Genomic DNA, 27,246 nt, shown 5'->3' with positions numbered 1-27,246 from the left:
GGGTAGATCTCACGAGCCAGGCGCTCACACTGCACGACCCAGTTCTCGGATGCGACCTGACTGCTCACGCTGTACGTCTGGTAGCAACACGTCGGCCCTAAAAATATGCTAAAAATAGCAGTTTTTACTCAACACGTCAGACTTTTTTGTCTTGTTTTGCCTGTTGTCCTTCAGGAGTGCTGCAGGAGGACACACAGGGATTTATGGGGGTTGGATGAACGAAATAAAGAAAGTAAATCTGTGTTTTGTGATCAGTTTAATTTGACATGAACACGACAAACACGCTTTCTTGACAATCTTTGTGAGTAAAAAAACGTGTAGAAACAAAAACGAACAGCGTGTGTTATTAGGGAAATAGCGGGGAGCAGCGTTGATGCAGGATTGCGCATGCGCCGTGAGCGGTTCTGATACTTTTCGGGTTGCAGCTGCTCAACAGTGCGATACCCTCACGAGGGACGAGCGAAATATCAAACACGCCAGAAGTCCGTGCGACCTCACGACTGCTGATCGGCAGCTGGTCACGTGGTGTTAATCGCCTCTCGTAACCCCCTGTACACTACACGACGCTCAGCGCAAAACTCGCCCCGATGTCGTGGATTCTCTCACGACTGGAAAATCGGCTCAAGAAAGTGAAAAAGTCGCACAGTGTATGCCCGGCTTAAGTCAACATCAAACAGGAAGTCGGCCATTTTGGAATGAACTTGCAATTGGGACCCATTTCTGGCCTTTTAAATCCTCTGCATTTGATCAAACTCCTCCTAGAGACTGTGTTGGATGGATATGACGTTTGGTGAGTTTTGGTGAGTTTGCTCATAAGGCATGTTGAAGGGGCGGGGCCAGGCCTCAAACTTTGACTGCACGCCAATAAAATTTAAATGGTGCTGTGATTGGTCCGCATTGAGCCCCTAACATAAAGCATTAGTCAGTTGCTGACTAATGTGAGCAGAAAAAAAGCAAGCACAAAAGCATCTTGAAGTATGTTAAATATGTTTATCTGCCTCTCTGATGCCAGCCTACAAAATGGCAACTTCAGCAAAACTAGAATTAATAAAAAAGTAACTACGAGTTTTAATTGTGTTGAATCCAGAACAGGCTCTTGCTAAGGTGATCCTTTTTACCCTGAAAGCTGTCTGCTCCTTTTCAGTAAATTTGCATGTCAGTACTTTATGAAATGAATGTGTAGGCTGAGGTTAAAGGTAGTAATAACTGTACAGATGGCAACTGTCCTCTCAAGGGGGTGTGAGAGGAAGAGAGGGAAAGAAAGAAAGGAAAAAGTGAGGAAAAAGCCGGTGAAATTATTTCTCGCATGAGTTTTGCTTAAGCCAACTACGAAGTGAGTTATAGAACACTGGCACGTTTCTATTTCTCCTTTGAAAATCACAAAACAAAGAGAAATATTTATTATTTTATTTTGTTTTTTTGTAATCCTACACCCCTTATCAAGTTGAGATGCTAGCTGGCTGGAAAAAGTCTCTACCACACGATGAATCTGTTGTGTTGGGCCAGCACAAACACTTCTGTGTGTGTTTAATAAATCTGATTTTTACGCTCCTCCGTTACACACCTTTAAGTTATTTATAATGATGATTTTTTTTTTTTTGTTTTCCAGCACCAGTCTCATTACCGTCACCATGACAGTGAGTGTGTGAGAGTTGCAACTCACAGAGTGGATATTAGCTCCCCCATATTGAGGGTGAGTCATCCATGGCAAGAAACAGTGGCAGCATCATTAACATGCGGCTCTCATCCTCCCACTCCCCCATGCCTTAACAAATTTTAACTGGCATGGAGCTTCAACCAATAAATCATTGTTGCCCTGATGCCGATTCAAGCTCATAATTCACAACCAAAAAATATGAAGTCAAACAGACTCATGCTGCTGCCCTTCTGTTTCCCTTCCCGTATCAGACGGTTTGTTCCTGACCGACACATGGCTCTGCTGCTCAGACAAACCCACTCTAACATAAGCCTGTCATGTTGTAGAACATTTGGTTCTGCACAGAAAGAAACTCATATCGCTCAGTCCCACTTCTACAAGATACTTGTGTTTCAAAAAACTTTCAGGGAATAGAAGTTAGTTGGAGGAGCGGGGGGTGGAAAACGGCAGGGTTCTGAGTCTTGCTCATGATATGCAAAAACCTCGCCTCTGATTGGTTAACAGCAACAAAACTTTTCTTGGGTAAAAATTACAACATTGATGTTTATCCTAACAAATAACAAGCCAGAACATTTTCTGCCATTTTGTGGAGTTGCTAATGCTAATGTTAGTTTCTACTAGCTGATGCTCTTTTGGCTGCTAAATTTCACCAGCTTTCTGCATAATTTACAGTGTGACATAGATCTGTCAGTCGTTTTCTGACCTGAGCATTTCTGCATTTATCTTCTTTTTGTGTTTAATGCAGGGGACAGGGGTCGAAGACTATTTTCAAGTTCAGCATGCAGGTGAAATTCAGAGTAAATGATCAGATTTCAAAAAGAAACAAGTATTATGTGGCTTCTCTGTGATATTCACCTTTAATTTGACAGCATTTATTATTTCAAGGGCCTGACTGGAGTTTATTCTCTTACCATAACCCATACGGTCAGCTTAGCCTGACAGGTAAAACAGATATCAAGTTCTCCTTTAACTTTCTCAAGTTACAATTAGTCTGAGACCTTCATTAACCAGAGTTTGAAAATGTTAAAATAAACAGAGGTTATCTATTATAATTACATTTTCCTGATTTTTATTTATTTATTTATTTATTTTTGTCAGTGCAGGTTAAGGTAATGTTCTGACTTCTAGTGGCAGACAAATGTCCTTCAAAGGGAAAAAAGCCCTATTGTTGACGAAACTGAGGAGTAAGGCTACAATTCACTAATTATCAACACAATTTAATGTGACTGGAATGCCAGCAGCTGCATTATTAAAGTAATATAAATGTTTTACTGTATGTAAGTGAAAAGACATTTAATTTAACAACGTATTTAATACTTTTATTGTGGTATTTCCTGCATGAAGACAACAATGTCTTACTTCACTGTAACAACCAGCAGAATTTTCACTCCACTAATATGTTTGTGTTTTGGTGCCAATAACCAGCCTAATGTCTAAATAATATTGTCTCAGGAAGAATATGTTGTTGTATTTACCTTTTATAGCTCTAACTGGTTCATATAAATAAAATGTTGTGACATTCAATGCCATTTTCATTTAATAGATTGAAAATCTGCATAAACTACAATCGTAAGCAGCTCATTACCCACTAAAGTTTCCACACACACAACCGGCTCAGTGAAAAAGGGTTCAGGGACTTCAAACAATACATTTTACTCCATTATAGAGTTAAAAAGTTCATCTGTCTATTTTTGCTCATTCGTGTGCAGTGCATTTTCTGTCTTGTCTGACTAACAGGGGATATAATCCTTCGTAGTCTATTTCACCTGATTGAGTCGTCAATCATTACAAAGGCCTGAACTTCATGAATATTTGATGTGATCAAATACATTAAACCTCCTTCTTCGCCACTCTAGTGGTTGCAGTGGTGACCAGCCTGTAGCCAAACTGGGTGTCCTTTGAGAACCGTGCACGAGACGCCTCCTTTGTCTTCTTTACAATGCCGCGTCCACAAGGGCAGTCCTACTTTGAGTGAGTTTTGTTCTTTCAGTACATGTAAAAACTTCCTGGAGCTTTGTAGCCACAGTCTTTCTCCATTCATTAAATCAGCCTAAGGCATTTTGTTCTGCCTGCAGCGTGGCATTGGTCCTCCCATGCTACTCTCCTCCTCTTCATCCACTTCTATTCTCTCCAGTCTTTTGATCAAAAGCTAAGATGTTACAAAAGTTCTGACAAGATCCCATGCCCTTTTATCAACAGTAATAGATTTTATTGAGGCTGTAGGTTAGCGGGTGCTACAAGTCATTTAAGGTTCTAGCCTCTGGTTTCACTCGGACTAGAACAGGAGGGCAGACATTTTCAAGCTACCCTCAAGATGAATAGCTTTGGTGTGTATTTTATTTTTTTGAGGATGTTTGGAGATGTTCAAGACCAGAGTTCAGATCAGTCTAGTGCTCATTAAAGTGCTCTCAAAAGCAGTTCAAAGTAGCTCGAGTACTTCACATGGCAAGCACATTAACTGGGGTACTAAGTGTATAATATACAGATAAGTGGACCGTAAAGAGAAGCCACACTGGAATGGTTTGTTGGACTAAATATAGCAATGCTTATGGGGAGGATTATGTGGAGGCTCCATGTCAGAGCGACAGCCGCCGACAGAAAGGATTCATCTCCTGCTTCACTGTACAGTCTTCTGCTCCTTTCCATCGTCATTTTACTTTTGTTTTTTAACCACTCAACATTTACCTCATACCAGTTACGCACATATGTTGGTATCACCCACAAACACACACACACACACACACACACACACACACACACACACAGATCCCCTCAAACTGAGTGGATGGGTGAGGTGTCAGCATCACTTCACCAACAGCTTGATGACAATCCAGCTGGAGTCACACATTTAAAGGTCTCACACACAGATCACACACACACACACACACACCCTTTTTCCTTCTCTAACTGTGTGTCTCTCTCACTCACTGACACGCTTTAATTAACGCTGTAATCAAGCTGACTCCTGCATGTTTTAACACCTCACCCAGACGTGAGAATGCCGTCATTTTGCAGTAGTTATAATGAAAAAGGGGGGGGGGGGGACTGTGAATACCAAAATGAGAAAATTATTCATGGTAACATGTCACTTACCTCACAGAGGGAAGGTCGTGATCTAAGTACGTAAGAGTGGAGAGACTTGATAGCAAACATAAGGTTTAACAATAGGCTTCACTGCCTAAATATCAGCAGCTTATCATTAGATACAAGGTCACAACCTTAAAAGACAGATTTCTCACCTTAATGTTTTGTTGATTTGTGTTATAACTAGGAACACACAGGAGATATAGTATATTTTGAGCATCAGTAGCTGCAGTAGTGTTTGTGTAGACTTTAAAGGCATCAGTGACCAAGCTGTATATCGCTGATTAAGGCTCCATGCACAAACCTGGAGAAGCCCTTAGCGTCTCAGAGCCAGTCCTTTTGATGTTTTTAATGATCATTGTCCAGAAGGTGGCTCATTAAGTGGCTAGTTCCTTGGGAAGGGAGGGAATGTGCCCCAAAAAAATTAATGGCAATCTGCCTATTTTACCATGACTTATTATTTTTTGTATTTTTTGCATATACATTAATGGGGTTTTAAGTTGGCTTGTCAGTGGGTGCGTCACTGAGCGGGGAAAATCTATTAGAAACGTGGACGGGTTGGTGGTGGCCCACGGGCTGGGTTCTATGCTTCCTGGGTACCGTCACCCAGCCGGCCTGAGGTCCCGGCTGCTCGGGTTCTACTGGAGGACCGCTACGGGGTTGTTCTGAGCTAGTTTGCCCCGCGCTAGCTAAGTAGCTACGGCTGTTTACAGGTTTTTCAACAGCGTGGAGCCGGGACTCCAATTCCGACACCCTCGCCTCCAAAGCTACAAAAATGCTACATTTATTACAGGTACCATTATCACTAAAGGAGGCAGAGGAGTAACTAAACTGGGAAGTCCCCCAGTGTGAGTAAAATGCACTCATTGCTGCAACTTGGCCAACATGCAAATCTGGGATTCACTGTGCTGGAAAAAATCAGCATGAAAGAGTTCGCAAAGGCAAATATTCTTTAATGCTTCTTTTAAAAACAACTAAATTTAAACAGGCTTGTTTGCCCCTGAAGACCCGACTTCCCAAGAAAGGACTGTGCGATCCTAATGAGCATGTGAGAGCGACTTGGGAAGTGGCCCTTGATCAGTTCAGTAAAGGATAAAGAAAAGGTAACAAGAACAAGAATAAACAGTACATATCTCTAGCTGATGCCTGTTCTCATTAAACAAGTCATCATTTTAACTTTTTACTGTCTTCAACATAGAAAGTGCTACTACTAGTTCAGCTGTTGGATTTATTACAGATTCACTCAAAGACAATAAAGCTTATTTTTTTAAGATGTGTCTATTAATATATTAAAATATGCAGCCATTTAAACGCTACCTGGTATAAAAGTTGTGTGTGTGTGTGTGGGTGTGTACGCGAGCGCGCATCTGTGTGTATCACTTCATGCTTGCGTAGTATGAGGATAGCTGTAAAGTCACTGACACTAGTCATTAACTTGATGCAATCTGCTGGGTTTTCTCACATAGGAAACTTTGAACTAATTAGCATAATGAACTGAACTCTGTGCACAGATAGGAAGGTTCAGTTGGACAGTTTATTTTGTAAAGTGCCTTGAGACGACTCTTAATGTGATTTGGCGATTTATGAATAAACTGAATTGAACATTTAAGTTTATGGCTGCCTGGTTGAATTGAATTGATATGCAGTTTAAGAAATAATGACAAGTCACGGACAAAAACGGCATTGTTCTAGTTCAACATCTGCATCTGGGACTGAATCCCATAAGGAACGTTCCATTTCAGCGTCACCCAAAGACTGGTAAAGTCCAGTTCTGTTTCTAGCTTTATTTAAATACCCCAGGATTTATTGCTTTGGGGGCTACATGTAAACAAAGTTCAGTTTAATTTCATCCTGAATAATGATACTGAATAATGATACTGGCAGTGGTAGAAGTATTTTTAAAAAACAGCATTTTCTTAAATAAACTTGTGAAGCTGCAATGGCAAATTTGGAAAACAAATTAGCTTAAAACATGTTTTCATGCCTCTTAATAACGTTCTAAAATAGTATAGCTATAAAAATCTTGTGGAGATTTAAAAAAAATAACTAAATTTATAAAGTGTTACTCTCACTTTTGTCTAAGAGTCTGAACATGTAATATAATAAAATTAAGTCATTTGTTTAATGTGTGAGTAATAAAGTAAAAAGTTATTCGGTGGCTGCAAGAACTTATTTTAAGTGCTTTAAATTCCCCTCGAATGTTACTCTACTGTCTCTTTTATTCATTAGATTGTTGTTCTTTGCAGGTTTTTCGTGTTTAGTGTTCAGTTTTATGAAAATACAAAAACAGACAGTTATATCAACAGTGAGCTTGGTACAAACGAACCAACTCTTTACGTCTGCGTAAAGTTTGCGACTAATTATTTTGAATGTGTGCGTGGGGGTAGGAGTTGGAGTCGGGGGCTTGTTTTGGAAACAGGAAAGGAGATCCTGGTGAAAAAGGTTGGGAGCCTCTGCTCTAGAGCATATTATCTTTAACTTTAAGCCCTTCCTTTTTGCTCTGACTTTGACTTTCAGGACTCGACTCAGGAGTGGTGAAGAGCCGTGAGACAGTAACAATGACGGACAGCTCTGTCATATCGATTCTAATCCTGAACAAGGACACGTCGCATTTAAGCTCGGGCGCTGAGAAGCTGCTTTACATATCTTTGCAAGTCCAAAGTTTCACCTGTCAAACAAGGTTAACCATCAAGGTTTCCACAGACAAGGAAAAGGGAAGAAAACAGATAAGCTCTATTTACTTTGCAGATGATACGTCCAAAATTGTGATGGCAGCTGTAAAAGGGGTGTGCACAAAGGCCTCTAAGAAACTGGGAGAGTGGGATTAAGGAATTTATCAAACTGGAAGAAAATAATCTGACAAGGTCGTTGTGTCCATCTTTGTTTGGGAGATGTGAGGTAAATAGCTACCTCACTTCTAAGTCGCTTTGGACAAAAGCGTCTGCTAAATACATAAACATAAACATAAACATAGTTACCTGAAGGGAGATAAATTGTTATCATGGCTGCATGTATGCATAATGTCCTACGTAGATAGAAGAGAAACGTAGGAACAAGTTTATGCTGAGACATCGACTGTTCCACATGCACAAACCATCAAGATTGTGTGTTGGTGAAGCCAAGCCTTACCGTGTTATGGCAGTCGGCATTGATGAGCTGCAGCAGACGGCTCTCGAACTTCTCCAGGGAAGGTTGGAGGGAAATGGTCAACCTATTGAGGATGAAGGGCATCATCTTGACCAGCTGAGGCCTCAATAGGGCATCACCTACAGACAAAATGAGCAAAGCACCTTGGGATGTGCATGACACAATATTAACACGAGTTTCCGATCAGTTTTAGCAACCTCGCCGAGTGGAGAAGGGTTTGCTGTGGGGTTTGTTAAATAAGTAATATGCATGTTGAATGCAACAATGTTTCTACTTTTGTCTTTGTGTGTGTCCACCTATGTGTGCTGTGTTGCTAGCAAAACATCTGACATTAATTAAGCTAAAATAATCTGCAACTTATTTTATTTTTGGAGTTAAGCCGATTAAAAATGGCTGCTGTAGCTAAACAAAATCAATGGTGGCTCTAATTCAGTTGGTTTCGGAGATACTGGTCACGGTTAAGGGTAACTTGTGTTCCAGGCATTAACCGATTGTGCGAGATCTTGTAATATAAAGCGGGATCTCATGTAACATTTTATTCAAGAATTGACCAATCTGGATCAACAAGGACTTTTATTTAAAGGTCTGGCATAGAAAGACCCTACTCGCTCCACAAAACCGGTAAGGGCAGTATCTGGCCAGTAGAGGGCTACAGAGTGTTGTCAAATACGAAACAGTTTCTAACTCAACAATCACTGTGTAGGGTTTGAGAGATTGAGTGCTTTAAGGGCTCAATATATATTACCTCTACTTATGACCAATAAGCTGAGATACTTTATATAAATATAGAATATAAACCTGCTTGGTCTTTAATGTGTTTAATCAGAAGATTCTAGGATTCTTTGTTTTATTCAGGGATTGTAAACACTTCGTTTTGATTCAGGAAAGAGTCAAGGTTATAAAAGTAAGAATTTATTTTACAAACAATTAAAACATGACAAGTTAACTAATATTTACTGTGAGTGGATGAATCTAGATGGAGTAGGTGTAGTGTATGGTGCCTATGTGTGAACATGATGTTATCAGAACTTCCGTATCTAGGAGAGCTGAGTTCTGGGTGTAAAAGAATTTGGTTTGCGTTAAGCTATGAAGTTGATTATTATCAAAAGGCATCAGACGCTATCTGTGTGTCTACTTCACCCGTTTTCGGAGACCCGCTTCGTGGATCCGAAGGTCAGAGAGGTCGGATGACCTCTGGCACAGAGGGCTGTAGAATACCGTGGCACCGACTCTTCAGTCCAGAGATGTCTCGGGTCACGACAGATGGATGGAACCGCGTGTCTGGGACTCTTAAGGAGTCGAAAAAATATCAGCTTGTTCTGCAGGAACCGTTTGCTGTACTGTATCAGCTTTGCAGGTGCAAAAAGATTTTGACAACATGTTAAAAGCTTTGATGGGTTAGAGAGGTTTTGCTTCAGATGGTCGGTCTGAAGCTTTCTCAAGAACTGATGAATCACCAGAGTGATCCGGTTTTAATGTTCTCATGTTATGATTTGTGTAGCCAACCAGAGGTTGACAAGTTGAGGAATATTAACAAGACAACCTCAGAAACACGCCTTCTTTGATATCGGATGCTCTGATCTGGGGTAAAGGACTATCTATGTGTCACGCGTTTAACTTTACTTTACTTTGTCCTCGTGTGAGTGCAAATGGTGATGACCTTGTCATATAAACATGCTGAAACATATATCAATCAATGTAATCATAACCTAACATTCATTTCAAACTACAACCATTGAGCACAGACCAATGAAAGCATTTGATTACATTATAATTATTATAAGTAGCAATAAACAAACGTTTATTTAATGATTATTTAACTTATAAGTTTTAAATGTTCATATTTAATTTAAGAAATCGTTCTTTGATTTAGCAACTAATCCGAGCTGCGAATGTTCCTTATTCAGATGCATGAATTATCCTGTAGGACGATAAGGCAAGCTTGGGCCTTGAGGAGAGAACATTATTGTTGACAACATGTTATCATGTGTTCAGAGCTGCAGAGAGTCTCTGAGCTTCAGCTGATGGGATGAAGGCAGGCAGATTAAAGGGAACACGTGCAGTCTCGTGTCTCCATTTTGACCAGATGTTGAATGGTCGTACTGTACTTAAAAACTGACCATTGCTGGACATTACAACTAAGACCACTGCTGAAGCTCTAGCCTAAAGTTTAAATAACTATTTAGTGTTATTATAAGTTCTACAGAAGCCTGGTAATCACTCATTGATTCAGTGATGAAGCAGAGAATGTTTCTAAAACCTGCAGCATGGTAGCTCTCAAGAACTGGAGTTTAACAGATTTTAGAAGAAAGAAAAGCAACCAAACAGAAGCTGTTTTCATACTTGCCTTTAATTGACTCAAACTAAACTGACAAAAGTGTGTAGGTACTGGGTGAAGTCCACAATCACCCTGCTCAGACACAACAATGAGAAAACAGGCGATGTGACTGTAATCTCCTAAAGAGTAATGCAGTGATCGAGCATCTCCTCGCAGGCCCACAGTTTAGCTGCTCTGAATGCTGGGCGAGTATCAAGCTGGTGGCTGTGGTCTTAAAAGGCAGCTTAGGTATCTGCTGCTCACAGCCCCAGAACATGAAGAGGATTAGCTTGCTACCATACCTCCCACCGACTCCCAATGATTATAGCTCTGCACTGTCAGACTTCATTACGTCCCCCCCTTAGAAACCTACTTCCTAAGTACTGCCGACATCTCAACTTTTGGTGGAACTTAGTTTCCAAAGAAGGGAAAAAGACGATGACAGTGATGAATGTCATGTGAGGTATTGTGACAGCTGGGGTTGTAAAGGTTATTGAAGGATGTAATGTGAGATTACACCTGATGTAAGAAATGTGATAAGCTATGCTATGTCATATTACTTTATTCCACATTAAATGAACTCTGTTTGGTTTTAAATTATTGTTAAATAGTTTTCAAAATTTAAACAAAGACCAAATACCCAGGAGGAGCGGGCTACCGTAGCTATAGTTAGAGGTGGTGAAGTCATAGTGCCGTGGTTCTATATCCCTAAAAATGTTTAAGGACATAGAACTGCCACACTATGACTTTGAAGTCCATTGATGTCATTTTGCAACTACAAAGCACACATAGATAATGAAGATAAATCAGATGAATGGAAACAGTAAAAATTCATTTGAGATGCATTTATTTTTACTTGAAAGCTCATTTGAAGTTAATTTATTGTTTCATTTCTTATCATCTTTAAAAGGTAGAAGCACAAGCAGTACTTCTGAAGTCTCTGTTGCTAAAATCTTTTCACAATGCACAATTTATGACATTTCAATAATATTCCTAATTATTAACAATTAATTCATAATATTTATTTATTTATTATGGAGCCTCATCCTGGTTTCAATCTGCAAGCATAAAGATAGGATCGAGTTCTATTTTTTCCGCGAGCGGCTTCTGGGACACATCAATTTTCGCAGCTCACATAGTGCGAGACAGGAAACCACGCGGTTTCAGTGTAAAATCCCTGGTTACTTTCAAAATAAAATGCAACATTGTGATGTTATGTATAACTTATGTCAGTACGTATGACCGAACGGCTTTGTTTACCACCAGTTTCTTTCAAGAAGTGCAACGGTGTGATTCCTCGTGGGGGTTGTGATCTCTCGATGAGGAAGGTGTCAGAAGTCTCGAGGGATTTTAGAATCTCGCGGGTACAGCGAGCCGTGCCGCGGCCAAGACTCTCCCGGTGTGAAAAGGACCGCTTTGAAGCTTGAGAGTGAGCCACTCCGCTGCTGTTCCGTTCCGCTGATGCTTGCAATGTGAAACCGGGGTAAGAACGGTCCGTTTTCTTGAAACTAGCATTTAGTTTTTACAATCACAGAAACCAGTTTCCATTTCCAGCTATTGTACCATGCTGATTTAGGGCTGGGCAATTAATCAAAAATGTATCGTTATCGTAATTTCTAACTCTTATTGAAATAATTTTTCCCATGTCAATAAATTTGATGATAAAAAAATGAAAAGATGTGTGTAGGTTGGCAACGTTCATGTCCCTTTAAGAATCTGTAACCTTGAGTCATGTAAAAATGTGACTCAACGTAATACATGTGACAGCCCCATCTAGTGGACAACTTTTGTTTCTGCACACGCCAGTCGTTATTGTCCATTTATCGTTATCGAGGTGAAATCCTCAATATATCGTAATATTGATTTTAGACTGTATCGCCCAGCCCTATGCTGATTTAAACTCTCTACTTTTTAGATGATAAGTAAATAAATAATCCATAAATAGCCCAGATATGTTTATGTAACGTGATGAAGGGGCTATTCCACTGAAGGTTATTTACCCTCTCTCCCCAGATGCCTCTGACACAGAACTAATCTGCATGAGACTGCCTCAAGGTCATGCATTTGCTTCTAAACTGCTTCCTTTCCAGCCCAAGAGAAGAATGAAGACAAAGGACTCTTTCCTTTTAATAAATCAAACAACTCTATTTTTAATAAAGCTAATCAAACAATGTGTTAATAATAAGATGTTGACCGATCTGTGAAATGACAATGTTATGATTAGTATGTGTTAATAAGTAATATGACTTTAGTCTAGCTGCACTAGACACCCTGATCACACGTAATGTAAACACATGACATTGTTTTTACTCATCCAATCGGAACCTTCCTTTCTGAAGCGTGGCATAGTCTCTGTGGTGTTTATAAATCTGTCCAACTTTGATTCGTCCATAAATCAAAACATCCAGATTAATAAAACCACTCCCCACGCCATCTTAGCCCAGTTAACCGCATTCTAAGAGAAGTATCGGACCGGCCACCCGGACTTCCTTTTTAAGCAAAGAACCGACAAGCTGGAAAAATCTGTTGCCTTTTACCAGCCAAGCAACGGTTCTTTTCAGAATAAAAGCTGAACTCACTGACCCTCCGGGTCCATCTGACGCTGTCAACCAACTGTCGCTTTTTACCTGGAGACAATCCAAAGACTAGTCTGTCGTACTGCTGACGCTGTTTCATCGGCTCCGGTACCGAAGGGGGGTCCGAGGACCTGGCATTCTGGATCTGTACGGAGGTCTCATCCTGAAGGGTATGTGTGGAGCGACACAATGACGTCTTATGTGTTTATGAAACTCCGATCATAGCTTAAGAGCAAAACATCATAACATCATTCAGACTATCCGGATACGAGAGTTCTGATTACAACATCACTCACACATACACCATTCAACTCACATTTCATTCACACCAAGATCCATCTATTACTTAGAATTTAGAGTTAGTCTTGTTTAAAATTGTTTAGAAATAAATCTTCTTAAAAGTTTTAAAGGTGAATCTCTCTTCTGTTGTCTCTCAGTTAATACGAAGTGCAACACAATCCCTGCAATAAAAAGTTCCTATCTTCTGGTTAAAAGTACCCAAAGATCCATAAGATTGATTTCATATTTACTATGGAATCTTATGTCTTATGGTTCGTTAAATAAATGTAAATTAACCCTTTACATTTATGATTCAAGCCTTTTTAAGCCCCAAGCTGCTCTGTGTTTGTATAGTTTTATATGTTCAAACATACGCACTCTGGTTTTCTAAAATGACATATTATTGGTTGTCCAATGTGATGAAAAGTTTACCTGTTGGAGAATCTACAAGCCCGGGAATAATGTCACCTCCAGTCACAAGGGCATTCTCAGGAAGGAGATGCATCACAGAAACCAACGAGGGGTGTTTTTTTATCCCACAGTCCAAATAGGTTCCATCAATTATCTTCAAGATACGGTGGTCTGCAAAAAAGACAACAAATTTATGCTGAAGTGTCACATAGATTTTATGACACAAGCAAACTGTGGTTTTGAATACAAATGAGTTAGACGTGATATTTCACCCTACCGTTATCATGAACCCACCCAGGGACAGGTTATCCATCTCTTTGGTGTCACGTTCTAATACTTCCCCCAGAAGCAGGCAATATGACACCCAAAACGCAGATGTTTCCATTTTTCAATATTCCATTTGGCTGTTAGTGACATAGCTGTAATGTTCCGCTACACTGCGAGCATCATTTTCCCAGGATAAAACCAAAATGACAGCCATTCAGCTTGGAAACCAAAGTAACACCGCAGTGTAGATGAGGCAGAAGACATGAGCAATGAGGTAGATATTGTCATCTTTCACGCAGGTCATCCAGAGACAAGAGGCGACCCACAACTTCTGCCATCAACACAAAGCACAGATCATTTGGAGGGTGAGTATAGTTGTGTTTGATACGCTGCTGGCTTCCATCATGCCTGACCAGAATAACAATCTTTCATTGTGTCAGGGTTAATGATTGTACCTTCAACAGAGACAGCACAACAAAATGAGCAATTCACTCTCATGGGCTGTTCAACAACATGGCAGAGAGCAATCTAAAGGTGAGTCATTACACGGGGTAAAATGATGCTAATATTCGAGTTACATTTTTGGTTCCTAATTATAATAGTAAACAAGCTGCTATGATGAATACGGCTCGTAATATTTCCTGCTACAGAACAGAACAGCAGCAGTGAAGGAAACGACAAGGCCTTCACAATAAAATAATAGATTTACAAGACCCATCACAACTGTACAGCTTCAGATCTTTTACTGTTCAAACACCATATGTAATGCAATCACCTGCTCACTTTGGCTGCACTCACCAGCGTTGCAAAAACACCTACAGTAGATCACCAGGGGCCAAACAGAGAGGTAATCACTTGCCGCCTGAAAGCGCTCTTAGACTAACAGATTGTTGGCAGGAAATGTAGGCAGTGTTAGATCCATCATGTTAAAACTCAAAAGCTCACAGCAAAGCTAAACCCGTTCACTAACTACTTGTGATTTTACAGCGACCTGCTGAAGAATGACAAGCATCAACAGCCAGTGAAATGGTGTCTGAAACTATAACCAGGTCAATGTTGATTAGCAAAGCCTTTACCTAATCATCTGGCTCCAACATCTGTCATTAAACTAGTGTCTGCGTGGGTACAACTAACGTCATGCCCCTCCCACACGACGCGCACCGGGGACTCCAGATGTAAGCCACGTCAACTCATAAAGAAGGTATCAAGTGAGAAGCCAAAACTGTCAGAGCATGTAAAGAATAATCCACCTTTCTTACCAAAAAACTATTGCCGAATTTAAAAAACTGTGCAGAATAAGTATAGAAAGAACAGGCATCATGAACTTCATATCTAAATTGAGGGAGACGTGTCCAAATTTTTACAATTTGAGACCGTAAGCCTGACGTCGGTCAGGATGCCGTTTACTTTAAATTCATCTAAAGCACCACCATTCCTCTAAAAAAAATAGAAAGAGCGCCACAATATTTCGCAGCATGCACAGAGCAGAATGAAGAATGCCTCACAGAAAAAGGCAGACGATATAAATGTTTTCACAGCTGCGACTGACGGAGTACAATGAAACGCAGCAAACGTTTTACTCGTGGACAGAAATGAGGGGAAACGTGGGTTTAGAGGTGGAGACTGCATAAAGAGGTGGCAGAGAATGAATGACAAATATGTCAGTGTTCAAAAGTCTGAAATACATAAACACAACACACTGGACCGGAGACATGACTGCAATGGGATATCCCAGAATGCCCTCTGTTGTCCTGGCAGGGAAGTGCATTTCAACACTCCCCAGGTGACGGAGAAGTTTTTTTTTTTTGTTTGTGACCCTTGCTGATTATTGTAATTCCTTTTCTGCTGCTGCATGTACAGATTTTTATTTTAGTTTGAATGTTTAGCTGTACTTGTCTTTGTTTAAAAAGTACCTCAACGGCCTGGCATCTCAACGTTGCAAGCTATGGCTCCTAAAGTACTCATGAATGAAATACCATGGCTTCCCTCTTCAGGAACAGAAGGTGGAGATGTTATGTTCCAACTATCATGAACCGAACATATAAGTGCCTACAAATAAGTATGCAAACACATGTTTTAGATATATATAAGTCAATTTCCTTTTGTAAAGAATGACCAAGAACAAACACATAAAATCTTAGAGTCTAGATAAAAGTGGTGACAAAATAAATTGTTAAGTTGAAAATAATCATGGCATTTTAAAGTGTTTTAATACTTGTCTTTGCTACAAAAGCCTTACAGCAAGTAAAATACCTGTATTGACTGACTACTGAGTCACAATGTGCACATTTGTAGGGATGCACCGATGGATCGGCATTTGATCGTAATCGGCCGATAGCGCCCCTATCGGTTTTGATCGGAATTTTCAAAATAGATCAAAGCAAACCGATCAGGTAGGGTTGTCACGGTAACCAGTGTAGCGCTAAACCCCGGTAAAAAAAAAAAAAAAAAGTTGACAATAATAACCGTCTTGTTTTTAAAAAACTATATTATCTTGGTGGGTTTACCGTGGCTGCGGTGTAGGCGCGGTGACCCTTACCAGCCACCGTATCATCTGCAGAAGTTGCCGGCGGCACATACGCGCTTTGTTTACAACAAAACTTTCTTGAAGCTAAAGCTGAAATAATGGTCAAAGGAGGAGACGGCAGCGCTCAGGAGGACATTTATTATCCCTCAAAGAAGACAAAGTCGGAAGTACGGGCATATTTTAGATATCTGAAGAATGCCGAGGGAGTTTATAGAAGACGGGCGGCTATCCTGTTTGCAGCACGAGCAGAAAAAGTGTCTGTGAAAGGCAGCAACGCTTCAAATCTCATGACACATCTGCGTGACCATCACCCACAACTCTACAGTCAACTCAAGGCAAGTTAACGTTAGCGTTTTAGCTAAAATGCGTGATCCGAGGATTTGGGTTGAGGGAGAATGCAACGAGTGGCTATATAAAGCAGCCGCAGCGCCGCTACCTGCATATAAACCGTGTCGCGGACACCCCCATGTTGAAATGACGCTATGCATTACGGGGCTCCCAGGGGCAGATAAGAGTTGGTCTCTCTCCGAGAATAATTATGAATTTAACAATGATTGAACCGTCACCTTATCGTGGTGGAGGAGTTTGAGTGCCCTAATGATCCTAGGAGCTATGTTGTCTGGGGCACTTAGTGCCCCTGGTAGGGTCTCCCATGACAAATTGGTCTTAGGTGAAGGGTGAGACAAAGAACGGTTCGAAGGATCTTTCATGGCGGTTAAAACGAAGAGTCGGAGTACCCGGCCCGGAGGGTTACCGGGGTCCCACCCTGGAGCCAGGCCTGGGGTTGGGGCCCGTGAGCGAGCGCCTGGTGGCCGGGCTTTCGCCCATGGGGCCCGGCCGGGCCCAGCCCGAACCGGATACATGGGCTCGTCCAACTGTGGACCCACCACCCGCAGGAGGAACATGAAGGGTCCGGTGCAATGTGAATCGGGTGGCAGACCAAGGCGGGAGCCTTGGCGGTCCAATCCCCGGACAAGAAAACTAGTTTTTGGGACATGGAACGTCACCTCGCTGGCGGGGAAGGAGCCGGAGCTTGTGGCAGAGGTTGAGCGGTACCGGCTAGATATAGTCGGACTCACCTCGACACATAGCATTGGCTCTGGAACCCGAGACCTGGAGAGGGGTTGGACACTCTACTTTGCTGGAGTTGCTCCGGGTGAGAGGCGGAGGGCTGGGGTTGGCTTTTTGTTAGCCCCGAGACTCTCTGCCTGTGTGTTGGGGTTTACCCCGGGGGACAAGAGGGTAGCTTCCTTGCGCCTTCGGGTCGGGGAACGGGTCCTGACTGTTGTTTGTGCTTATGGGCCAAATATCAGTTCAGAGTACCCACCCTTTTTGGAGTCCCTGGGACGAGTGCTACATATTGCTCCATCAGGGGACTCCATTGTCCTGCTGGGGGACTTCAATGCTCACGTGGGCAATGACAGCTTGACCTGGAGGGGTGTGATTGGGAGGAACGGCCCACCTAATCTGAACTCGAGCGGTGTTTTGTTATTGGACTTCTGTGCAAGCCGCAGTTTGGCCATAACGAACACCATGTTCGAACATAAGGATGCCCACCGGTACACTTGGTACCAGGGCAGCCTAGGTCACAGGTTGATGATAGATTTTGTAGTCGTATCATCTGACCTGCGGCCGTATGTTTTGGACACCCGAGTGAAGAGAGGGGCGGAGCTGTCAACTGATCACCACCTGGTGGTGAGTTGGATCAGATGGCAAGGGAACATGCCGCGTAGACCTGGCAGACCCAAACGCATAGTGAGGGTCTGCTGGGAACGCCTGGCAGAAGAACCTGTCAAGACGGTCTTCAACTCCCACCTCCGGCAGAGCTTTGACCACGTCCCGAGAGCAGTGGGGGACATTGAGTCCGAGTGGGCCTTGTTCCACTCTGCGATTGTCGAGGCGGCTGTTGCTAGCTGTGGTCGTAAGGTGGCCGGTGCCAGTCGTGGTGGCAACCCCCGTACCCGCTGGTGGACACCAGAGGTTCGGGGAGCCGTCAGGCTGAAGAAGGAGGCCTACAGGGCGTGGCTGGTCTGTGGGTCTCCGGAGGCAGCAGACAGGTACCGGATAGCCAAGCGGGGTGCAGCAGTGGCAGTTGCCGAGGCAAAATCTCGGGCGTGGGAGGAGTTTGGTGAGGCCATGGAGAAAGACTATCGATCGGCTCCAAAGAGGTTCTGGCAAACTGTCCGGCGCCTCAGGAGAGGAAGGCAGCAACTCGCTCACACTGTTTACAGTGGGGATGGGGAGCTGCTGACGTCAACTGAGGCTATAGTCGGACGGTGGAAGGAATACTTTGAGGAGCTCCTCAATCCCACCAATGCGCATTCCGAGGAGGAACCAGAGCTGGGAGGCCTGGGGATGGACTGTCCGATCTCGGGGGCAGAAGTTGCTGAGGTAGTCAAACAACTACACAGCGGCGGAGCCCCGGGGGCGGATGAGGTTCGTCCTGGGTATCTCAAGGCTATGGATGTTGTAGGGCTGTCATGGTTGACACGTCTCTACAACATTGCGTGGTCATCGGGGGCAGTTCCTAGGGAGTGGCAGACCGGGGTGGTGGTCCCCATCTTTAAGAAGGGTGACCTGAGGGTGTGTTCCAACTATAGGGGGATCACACTCCTCAGCCTCCCTGGAAAGGTCTACTCCAAGGTACTGGAGAGGAGGGTCCGATCGATAGTTGAATCTCAGATAGAGGAGGAGCAATGTGGTTTTCGTCCTGGCCGTGGAACTGTGGACCAGCTCTATACCCTTGCAAGGGTGATGGAGGGGGCATGGGAGTTTGCCCAACCAATCCACATGTGCTTTGTGGATTTGGAGAAGGCTTATGACCGTGTCCCCAGGGGCACCCTGTGGGGGACGCTCCAGGAGTATGGGGTGGGTGGCTTTCTGTTAAGGGCCATTCAGTCCCTTTACCAGAGGAGCGTGAGTTTGGTCCGCATAGCCGGTAGTAAGTCGGACCTGTTCCCAGTGAGGGTTGGACTCCGCCAGGGCTGCCCTTTGTCACCGGTTCTGTTCATCACTTTTATGGACAGAATTTCTAGACGCAGCCGTGGTGTGGAGTGTGTCGAGTTTGGTGGCAGGAGAATCTCGTCTCTGCTTTTTGCGGATGATGTGGTCCTCCTAGCTTCATCCAGCTCTGACCTTCAGCTCTTGCTGGGTAGGTTCGCGGCCGAATGTGAAGCGGCTGGGATGAGGATCAGCACCTCCAAATCTGAGACCATGGTTCTCGACCGGAAAAGGGTGGCTTGCCACCTCCGGGTCGGGGGAGAGGTCCTACCTCAAGTGGAGGAGTTTAAGTATCTCGGGGTCTTGTTCACGAGTGAGGGTAGGAGGGATCGGGAGATCGACAGGCGGATTGGTTCGGCGTCTGCAGTGATGCGGACGCTGAGCCGATCTGTCGTGGGGAAGAGGGAGCTGAGCCAGAAAGCCAGGCTCTCGATTTACCGGTCGATCTACGTCCCAATCCTCACCTATGGTCATGAGCTTTGGGTAATGACCGAAAGAATGAGATCGCGGATACAAGCGGCCGAAATGAGTTTCCTCCGTAGGGTGGCCGGGCTCAGCCTTAGAGATAGGGTGAGGAGCTCGGACATTCGGGAGGGACTCGGAGTAGAACCGCTGCTCCTCCGGATCGAAAGGAGCCAGTTGAGGTGGTTTGGGCATCTGGTCAGGATGCCTCCTGGACGCCTCCCCGGGGAGGTGTTTCGGGCATGTCCTGCCGGCAGAAGGCCCCCGGGTCGACCCAGGACACGTTGGAGAGGTTACATCTCCAATCTGGTCCGGGAACGCCTTGGGGTCCTGCCGGAGGAGCTGGTGGACAAGGCCGGGGAGAGGACGGCCTGGAGCTCCCTAGTTGGGATGCTGCCCCCGCGACCCGGACCCGGATAAGCGGAGGAAGACGAGACGAGACGAGACGAGACAATGATTACTGCCTGATGACATTTTCCCACATCTGCAAAGCTCACTGGAAGGACACAAACCGAGGACAATATTTTCCTGAAATACGGATTGCTCAAGTAAGGGTAAAAAAAAAAGTATCTGATTAGAAGGCTACTTGAGTACTGAGTATCATCTGGTCTAATATTTTTAAATGATGACATCAAACAGACATAAAATACGAAGTTATGGGCAAATATTGGTATTTTAAAGACTAAAGGGGAAAAATGTAAAAAAATAAACAACATAATTACAAAATAACACATTTTAGGCAAAATTTAGACACAAACTGAGGACAATATTTCCTGACATACAGGGTTTATTTAATTGTGTGAAAATGTAACACGTTTAAAAAAAATACTGCGATAATACCGAAAACCGTGGTAATTTTGGTCACAATAACCGTGAGGTTAAATTTCCACACCGTGACAACCCTAATACAGACCATTTTAGATTAGGTTACATTTCCTTTATTCCCAGATTATGTAGTTTGTAGCACTCATTATAATGTTGTAGAAAATTTCTGGCCAATCCACGTGATCGGTATCGGTGATCGGTATCGGTGATCAGCATTCTTTGATATCGGTATCGGTGATCGGCAGCAAAAAACCTGATCGGTGCATCCCTACACATTTGAAGGAACTTGTCTGTTTGGATAGTACATACTAACAACAGATTCACCCAAAAATTTGAAATTTAAGACTTTTCAAGTCAGAAAATGCAGTTAGAATAAAAAAATCCTCGTTAGGGTAATTTCCTACCATGTAGTTCTGATAAACGCTAAAATAAAACATAATTTTATTCTCCAAAAAAAACATCAATACTAACTTTTTATTTAAATCATCTTAATTCAATATAGAAATAAGTCATTTTTAGGTCATGGTACGTGAACAGTTTACAGTAAGTTTGTCCATTTGTTTTTTATGCTGCTTTTAGTCCATTTTGAGGACAGAGAAGCTGGTTTTATCTTTAAAGTCTCTGTGGGGGAGATTGAGAGGGGAAGATGATGATAGACTGGATCCCTGTGTGCTCCCTACCTCCATGTCCATGACTCATCATAGTCAAAAAGCTTAAACTCACTCAAATTGTTGGGTGGCAACGGAAAAAAGGGTGCTTACTTCTAAAAATGAAACAGAAAACTGGTCTGGGGAAATCTCTGAGGTTGCAGCACAGCTTTCACTCTTCTGAAAACACTTTCTGAAGCAAAGTCAGCTTTTTTATTGAAAAAGTGTCTTTTACCTTAAAACTGAAAAGGCGGTGGGATGGATAGTAAAAAGGTGACGAATCAAACCGAGCGTTCCTGACACAGATGGTGACCAAGTGTCTAATTCTTTTTCATCATTTATTTCTTGTTATTATGCATCAAGCCTGAGTTTCAGTCAGATGCTGTGCATAGACTGGTAAACCACTGCAAAATTTCCTTGCAGCAATAGCAGTGATCCTTGGAGTGAGCCAAGCAGAAACTTGGCAAGAGATGTGAAACCAAGGACGCTGGAGGATTAGGTGACCAAAATGGCTCAGATTTCCTAGAAGGTTGAATGAGAAAAGAGGGGAAAATATACCAAGATGTAAGGAAAACACTTCTGTAGGCTCTTATTAGTTGACAAAAGTTGATTTAAAGTTATTTGATAGGGAATGGAAAGTTGACATTTTGAAGATATTTTCACATCAAATGAAGTTCAAAGTTAACGTAGGTGGATTGATCTTTGTTGCGGTGTCGCTAAGATACAGTTTTATTGTAAGACTATACATCTTTCCTAAATGTGTTCTGGAAACACAGCGAATTAGAAGATAAACACTGGTAAAGGCCTCGTTCACAGAGAACCTGTGTAACACTAAATTGGTCACTCTGAGTTACATATGCATGCTAATCGCCTGCATTAGCCACAGAAAGGGAATAGGAACCCAGTCAGGTCAGAAAATGCCAGTCTCTTCTACGTGATGGAAAATGAGTGTTCATGGCCTCACCTACCTTGACAACCACCCACTGGAAAGCTGCATTGATTTTGTGACAAGGTGAGAGAAGAACACATCTTGGCTAGTAGAAGCTAAACCATTTGCAACACCACAACATGGCGGAACATGTTTGGGCTTGTGGTTGAATTTTTTACCAAAGATGAGGGAACAAAGCAGGCGAAGAGTTATGTTGCTGTTAGCCAATCAGAGATGAGGCATTTGCATATCATCTATATTAGTGAGTCACAACTGTAACCCTGTAGTTCCCTCGTACACCTCCGAAAAACCTCTACCCCTTGACATAGGAGCGCCAGAGCTTTTTTTTCCACAGAGAATGGCTCATAAGGCATTCAACCATACTAGAGACCACAACAAATGTTTAAAACAACAACGGAAATATAGGGAAAATAGAAATTCCCAGTCAAGATTTAAAAAAAATACAGCTGCATGGTGGCGCAGTTGTTAGCACTGTTGCCTCGCAGCACGAAGGTTGCAGGTTCGAAACTCGGCTGCGGCCTTTCTGCATGCAGTTGCATGTTTTCCCCATGCATGTGTGGGTTTCCTCCGGGTACTCCGGTTTCCCCCACAGACCACAACATGCCCTATAGGTTATAAATTGTAAGTTTCTTTGGATAAAAGTGTCTGCCAAATAAATAAACATGAACATTAAAGCTTAGAACTTAACATTTTTCCATGAGAATCAAGAATGTTCCTTAAATAAGACAATAAAACATAATTTAAATATATTTCTGTGACTTTTTGAACTCCGAAACATTCTAAAAAGTAAAGCAAAATAATACATTAATTACGATTGAGTAATTATAATAGCCTGGCAAGCCATCTTATATGTGTAAATGTATAGTCTGGCCACAACCCACTGAAACAACCCAGTCATGGAGCGGAGTCTAAGGTTGTCTTTCAAACTGTCTCCGCAGACAACTGGAGAGTTCTGGGAACAATCAGAGCAACAAACAACTTGATGTATTCATCACTAAGAAAATCAGTCGACGGGGCAGTCATAGACCGTCGAAGAAGTAGAAGAAGAGGAGGCAAATACATCCTTTCGCTAAATAAATTACTGAAGATAACCTCAGGTTAGGGCTGGGCGATATGGCCTAAAATTAATGTCATGATATATTGAGGATTTCACCTCGATAACGATGAATAGACAATAACTACAGGTATGCGTGGAGACAAAAGTTGTCCACTAGATGGGGCTGTCACGTGTATTACGTTGAGTCACATTTTTACATTACTCAAGGTGGTACAGCTTCTTAAAGGGACATGAATGTTGCCAACCTACAGACATCTTGTCATTTTTTGTTATAAAATGTATTGACATTAGAAAAATTATCACGATGAGTCAGAAATTTCTGATTTATTGCCCAGCCCTAGCTCAGGTTTAAATCAATCAAAGTTGTTGCCAAAACCATTTCAAACAAGAGATGTTCCTGAGCCGACGCCATCTTTAGAGCACGCCCAACAATTATAGAGTGCTATGATTTGCAAGACATTAAACCATGGTAGACCAGACCGATGGTAGACCTGCTGAGGCTAGAATGGAGCGTGGCTAGACCGACCTGCAAAGTAAAAATCTTTTACTATTTGTCTACATTTCCAGGCTATTGTTTTACTTGTTTATGAAAGAAAATGCAGGTAGCTTTGTTGCGGGTTCAGCAGCTTCAAATGTGTCTATGGAGACCCCGCTCGTTTGCTGATGACTTGTCAATGAAATATACCAGCCAAAGGTAAGCAGTTGAAATAATTTAGCGTACAGGAAAAGCAGTGGAATGACTCATTTAAGATCTCCTAATTGGCAAGTGGAACATGTGTCTGAGTGTCTTGTGAACACATGTCTCAAGAGGATTTAGTGTGAACATTTAGCAGAGTCTGCGTATTAAAAAAGGGAATGAATTTCCTGTAAACTCAGAAGAAAGCAGGAAGTTGTCCCAGGAGCCTCAGAATTAAGTTCTGCTGCTGCAATATTTAGAGTGTACTTACTAGGACTGCACAATATTAGGAAAACTGCGATGCATGATAACAGTGATTAATATTGCGATGACTTGCAATAAATAAACAAATTGTTAACTAAAGAACAAAAAAATTTAAAACTAAGAAATTTTAAAATGACCAAAAAATATGTTTATTTATTTGGCAGACACTTTTATCCAAAGCGACTTACAATTTTTAACCTATGGGGCATGTTGTGATCTGTGGGGGAAACCGGAGTACCCGGAGGAAACCCACGCATGCATGGGAAGAACACGCAACTCCACGCAGAAAGGCCGCAGCCGAGCCGAGCCTCGAACCTGCAACCTTCGTGCTGCGAGGCAACAGTGCTAACCACTGCGCCACCATGCAGCCAATAATATAATAAAAATGGCAAAAGCTAAATTTGTCATCTAAAGATGTGAGGAAAGGGGAAAAAGAAAATGAACAAGAAAAATTAATAAATCCTGGGAAAAGCAGAATCTGCAGAAAGAGTTGAACAAACCTAACTCAGGTGTTTGCTAGCCATCCAAATTGTCATCTGCCTAGGGAGCGGGAATCTAACCTATAAGAACCCACCCGACTGGCCAAATGTGTGAAGAGCTCTATTTGATTTGTCAAAAACGTCATGCTTCTGTTTGATTGACAACATAGGGGCTGCATGGTGACACAGTTGTTAGAACAGCCTTTCTGTGTGGAGTTGCATGTTCTTTCCATGCATGCGTAGGTTTCCTCTGGGTTCCTCTGGTTTCCCCCACAGGTCCCAACATGTCCTATAGGTTAACAGTTGTACGTCACTTTGGATAAACGCATCTGCCAAATAAACATAAAATGCATTATGTGTAGCAAACATTTGAGCTGACCATTGATTGTGATTATTTCTGTTATTTATTGCACATGCCAAGATCGTGATGATGATATTTGCTTTGTATTGTGCAGCCCTACCACTTACACAATTATATGGTATGGTAACAACTCTGCAGAAAAAAAAGAATGCACTGCAGGGAGATTTATGGTGTCTTCCCTGGTCAAGACCACATTTTCTTGGTATTCACACTGGCAAATTCTATAAAGGACCAAACGCAATGCTGCCTGATAAATTTATACTAATAATGTCACATGCTATTGCATGACAGACATTTTTCTGGTGGCAAAACTTCCAAAAGATTCAAATCATTGGTATATTTTAGGATAGGGGTTCAATGAGACTGTTATAGCATGGTATTGTTGCCAGCAGAAACCTCAGAAAGAACTTCAAATAAATAAGGGATTCAAAATAGTGCCAGGAGATCCTGTGTTTCAAGCACACACAAAAGAAAAAATTGATTCGCAGCAAATAAACAGTGGAACTGATGCCTGAACTGACTATAATGAGCAGCAGAACTCCCATTTGCTCAGAAGAAGTAGGTCAGCTGGAAATAAAGACAAATAGGAGTAAGTTCTGATCTTTGCTCAGTCAAGCCAAACCAGAGTCGGATTTGAAGTGGACTGAGACTTTTAAAGTGATCCCTGTTGGCTTGTTTGACGTGAAGTTCAGAAGATTCTGTTTAGACTTCTTTAAATGATGAGCACTAACAATAACACACACCAGAGTATGGCTGCAAAAAATTTATACTTTCAACAAATAATTAAAACAGAAAAAAATTATAAAATGATTGATCCTCTAAAAGGCAGCAACTCTTAGTAAAGTGGGTGATTTTTGCATATTTTCATGAACAGTAATTACATGTATTTTTGTTCATTTTGTGTGTTTGTTGCATTTTCAACCCTTTCTGCATCAAGACAGATTCCTTACCAATGTATTTGGGACACAATAAAGTTACATACAAAAAGGGGCTAAAGCACTAAAAATATTGGCCACAGAAGTGTTGCTCTATGCTAGAAGTTAATGAATATTGTTGTCTTAAAGGGGCAATATGTAAGAATTCTAAAGTGAAATAATCACAAAAACGTATAATGTCTCAATCATGTTGGAAGAAAGGTTAAGCTGGAACAGATTTCATTCTCAGGTGGCTCATGGGTTGTCAATTTGCCTCCTTTAAAAAAAATGACGGTATATAGTTACCATTTACAATCAGTGAGGTTGCCATGTCTCCGCCGAGATAACGCTGCAGTGACGGCATTTGTATTTCAACACATGTGAGCAAAAAGCTCCAGAGTTGTTTAAAGAACCAAAGTTAGTAAACAGGAGCGACCCAGAAGTAATTTCTTGTACCCCTAAGAAGACATGACATCCTTTTGTTTTACTCTAACACCGGGTAAAGAAGGCTAGAGGCATACGCTGAGCTAAGAATGCTAACCATGAATTAGAAGCAAATAGTCTACAAATATCTCAGGCTACTTTTTCAATTACCAACAGCTTGATATTACAGTGAAATGTATGTATGAAGTGAATAATGAGTAAATTGTGACGTTTTCCTTCCTTTAATGAGTCGTTCTTAACAGCAAGCTAACAGCAAAACACAAGCAACTACCTCTAATGCCGGACACATATAACCGTAATAAGTGTAGTAAGTGCTCCCTACTGTAAAACACTCGAGTGACAACATCAGATGAGACAATGTATTTATCTACTAATCAACTTACTGTGACTCATTTTTGCTGGTCATTTAAAATCTTCTGGCACTAATCCATAACTGGCAACAGTCATGAAACTCACAGAACGGCAGGGAGAATGTACCTTTCTGCTTAGAAAACTGGCCTGCGGTGACCAAATTTAACTACAGGACGTCATTCCTACTTCATTCTTACAATTTTCTCCTTTACTAATACATCTGTTGTTCTCTTTGCAGAGCTGATTGTCTGAGCAGCCTGTATGTAGGGTCACTTTGTCCTTTCTACCATGTTATTTACTCATTTTTTGGTAATTAGCTGGGTTTGGTACTTACCTGCATTTCCGTCTTTGGTTTTGGTTCAGTTATTCCATTTATGAGGTTTAGGGTTTAGAGGAAGCAGCCCACTTCCAGTGACTTTGCCGGTTTGTGATGTTCTCCCTCTGCGGTGTGCTTTTATGTTTATACAGCTCACACCAGTTTACTTTGGGGTTTTGAAAGTACTCCTTTGTTATTCAGTCTTTTGTAAACTGCCTGATATTTAAATGTCATGA

At 42.1% G+C, this 27,246-nt stretch overlaps 1 protein-coding gene across 4 annotated transcripts in view; it reads right to left on the bottom strand.

Annotated features, from left to right (window-relative positions):
* nphp4 (nephronophthisis 4) overlaps positions 1–27,246 on the bottom strand; it is a 226,391-nt gene that overhangs the window by 157,768 nt on the left and 41,377 nt on the right. For all 4 annotated transcript variants that reach the window (XM_015967467.3, XM_015967468.3, XM_015967465.3 and 1 more), the window contains exons 5-6: positions 13,493–13,642; positions 7,871–8,007 (exon numbers count right to left, since the gene is read on the bottom strand). In XM_015967467.3, coding sequence (XP_015822953.3) covers positions 7,871–8,007; positions 13,493–13,642 — 287 coding nt within the window. The remainder of the gene's footprint in view (positions 1–7,870; positions 8,008–13,492; positions 13,643–27,246) is intronic.

The sequence above is a fragment of the Nothobranchius furzeri genome, chromosome 15, assembly GCF_043380555.1.
Source record: "Nothobranchius furzeri strain GRZ-AD chromosome 15, NfurGRZ-RIMD1, whole genome shotgun sequence".
Lineage (NCBI taxonomy): Eukaryota > Metazoa > Chordata > Actinopteri > Cyprinodontiformes > Nothobranchiidae > Nothobranchius > Nothobranchius furzeri.
This window is presented reverse-complemented; position numbering and strand designations above follow the sequence as displayed.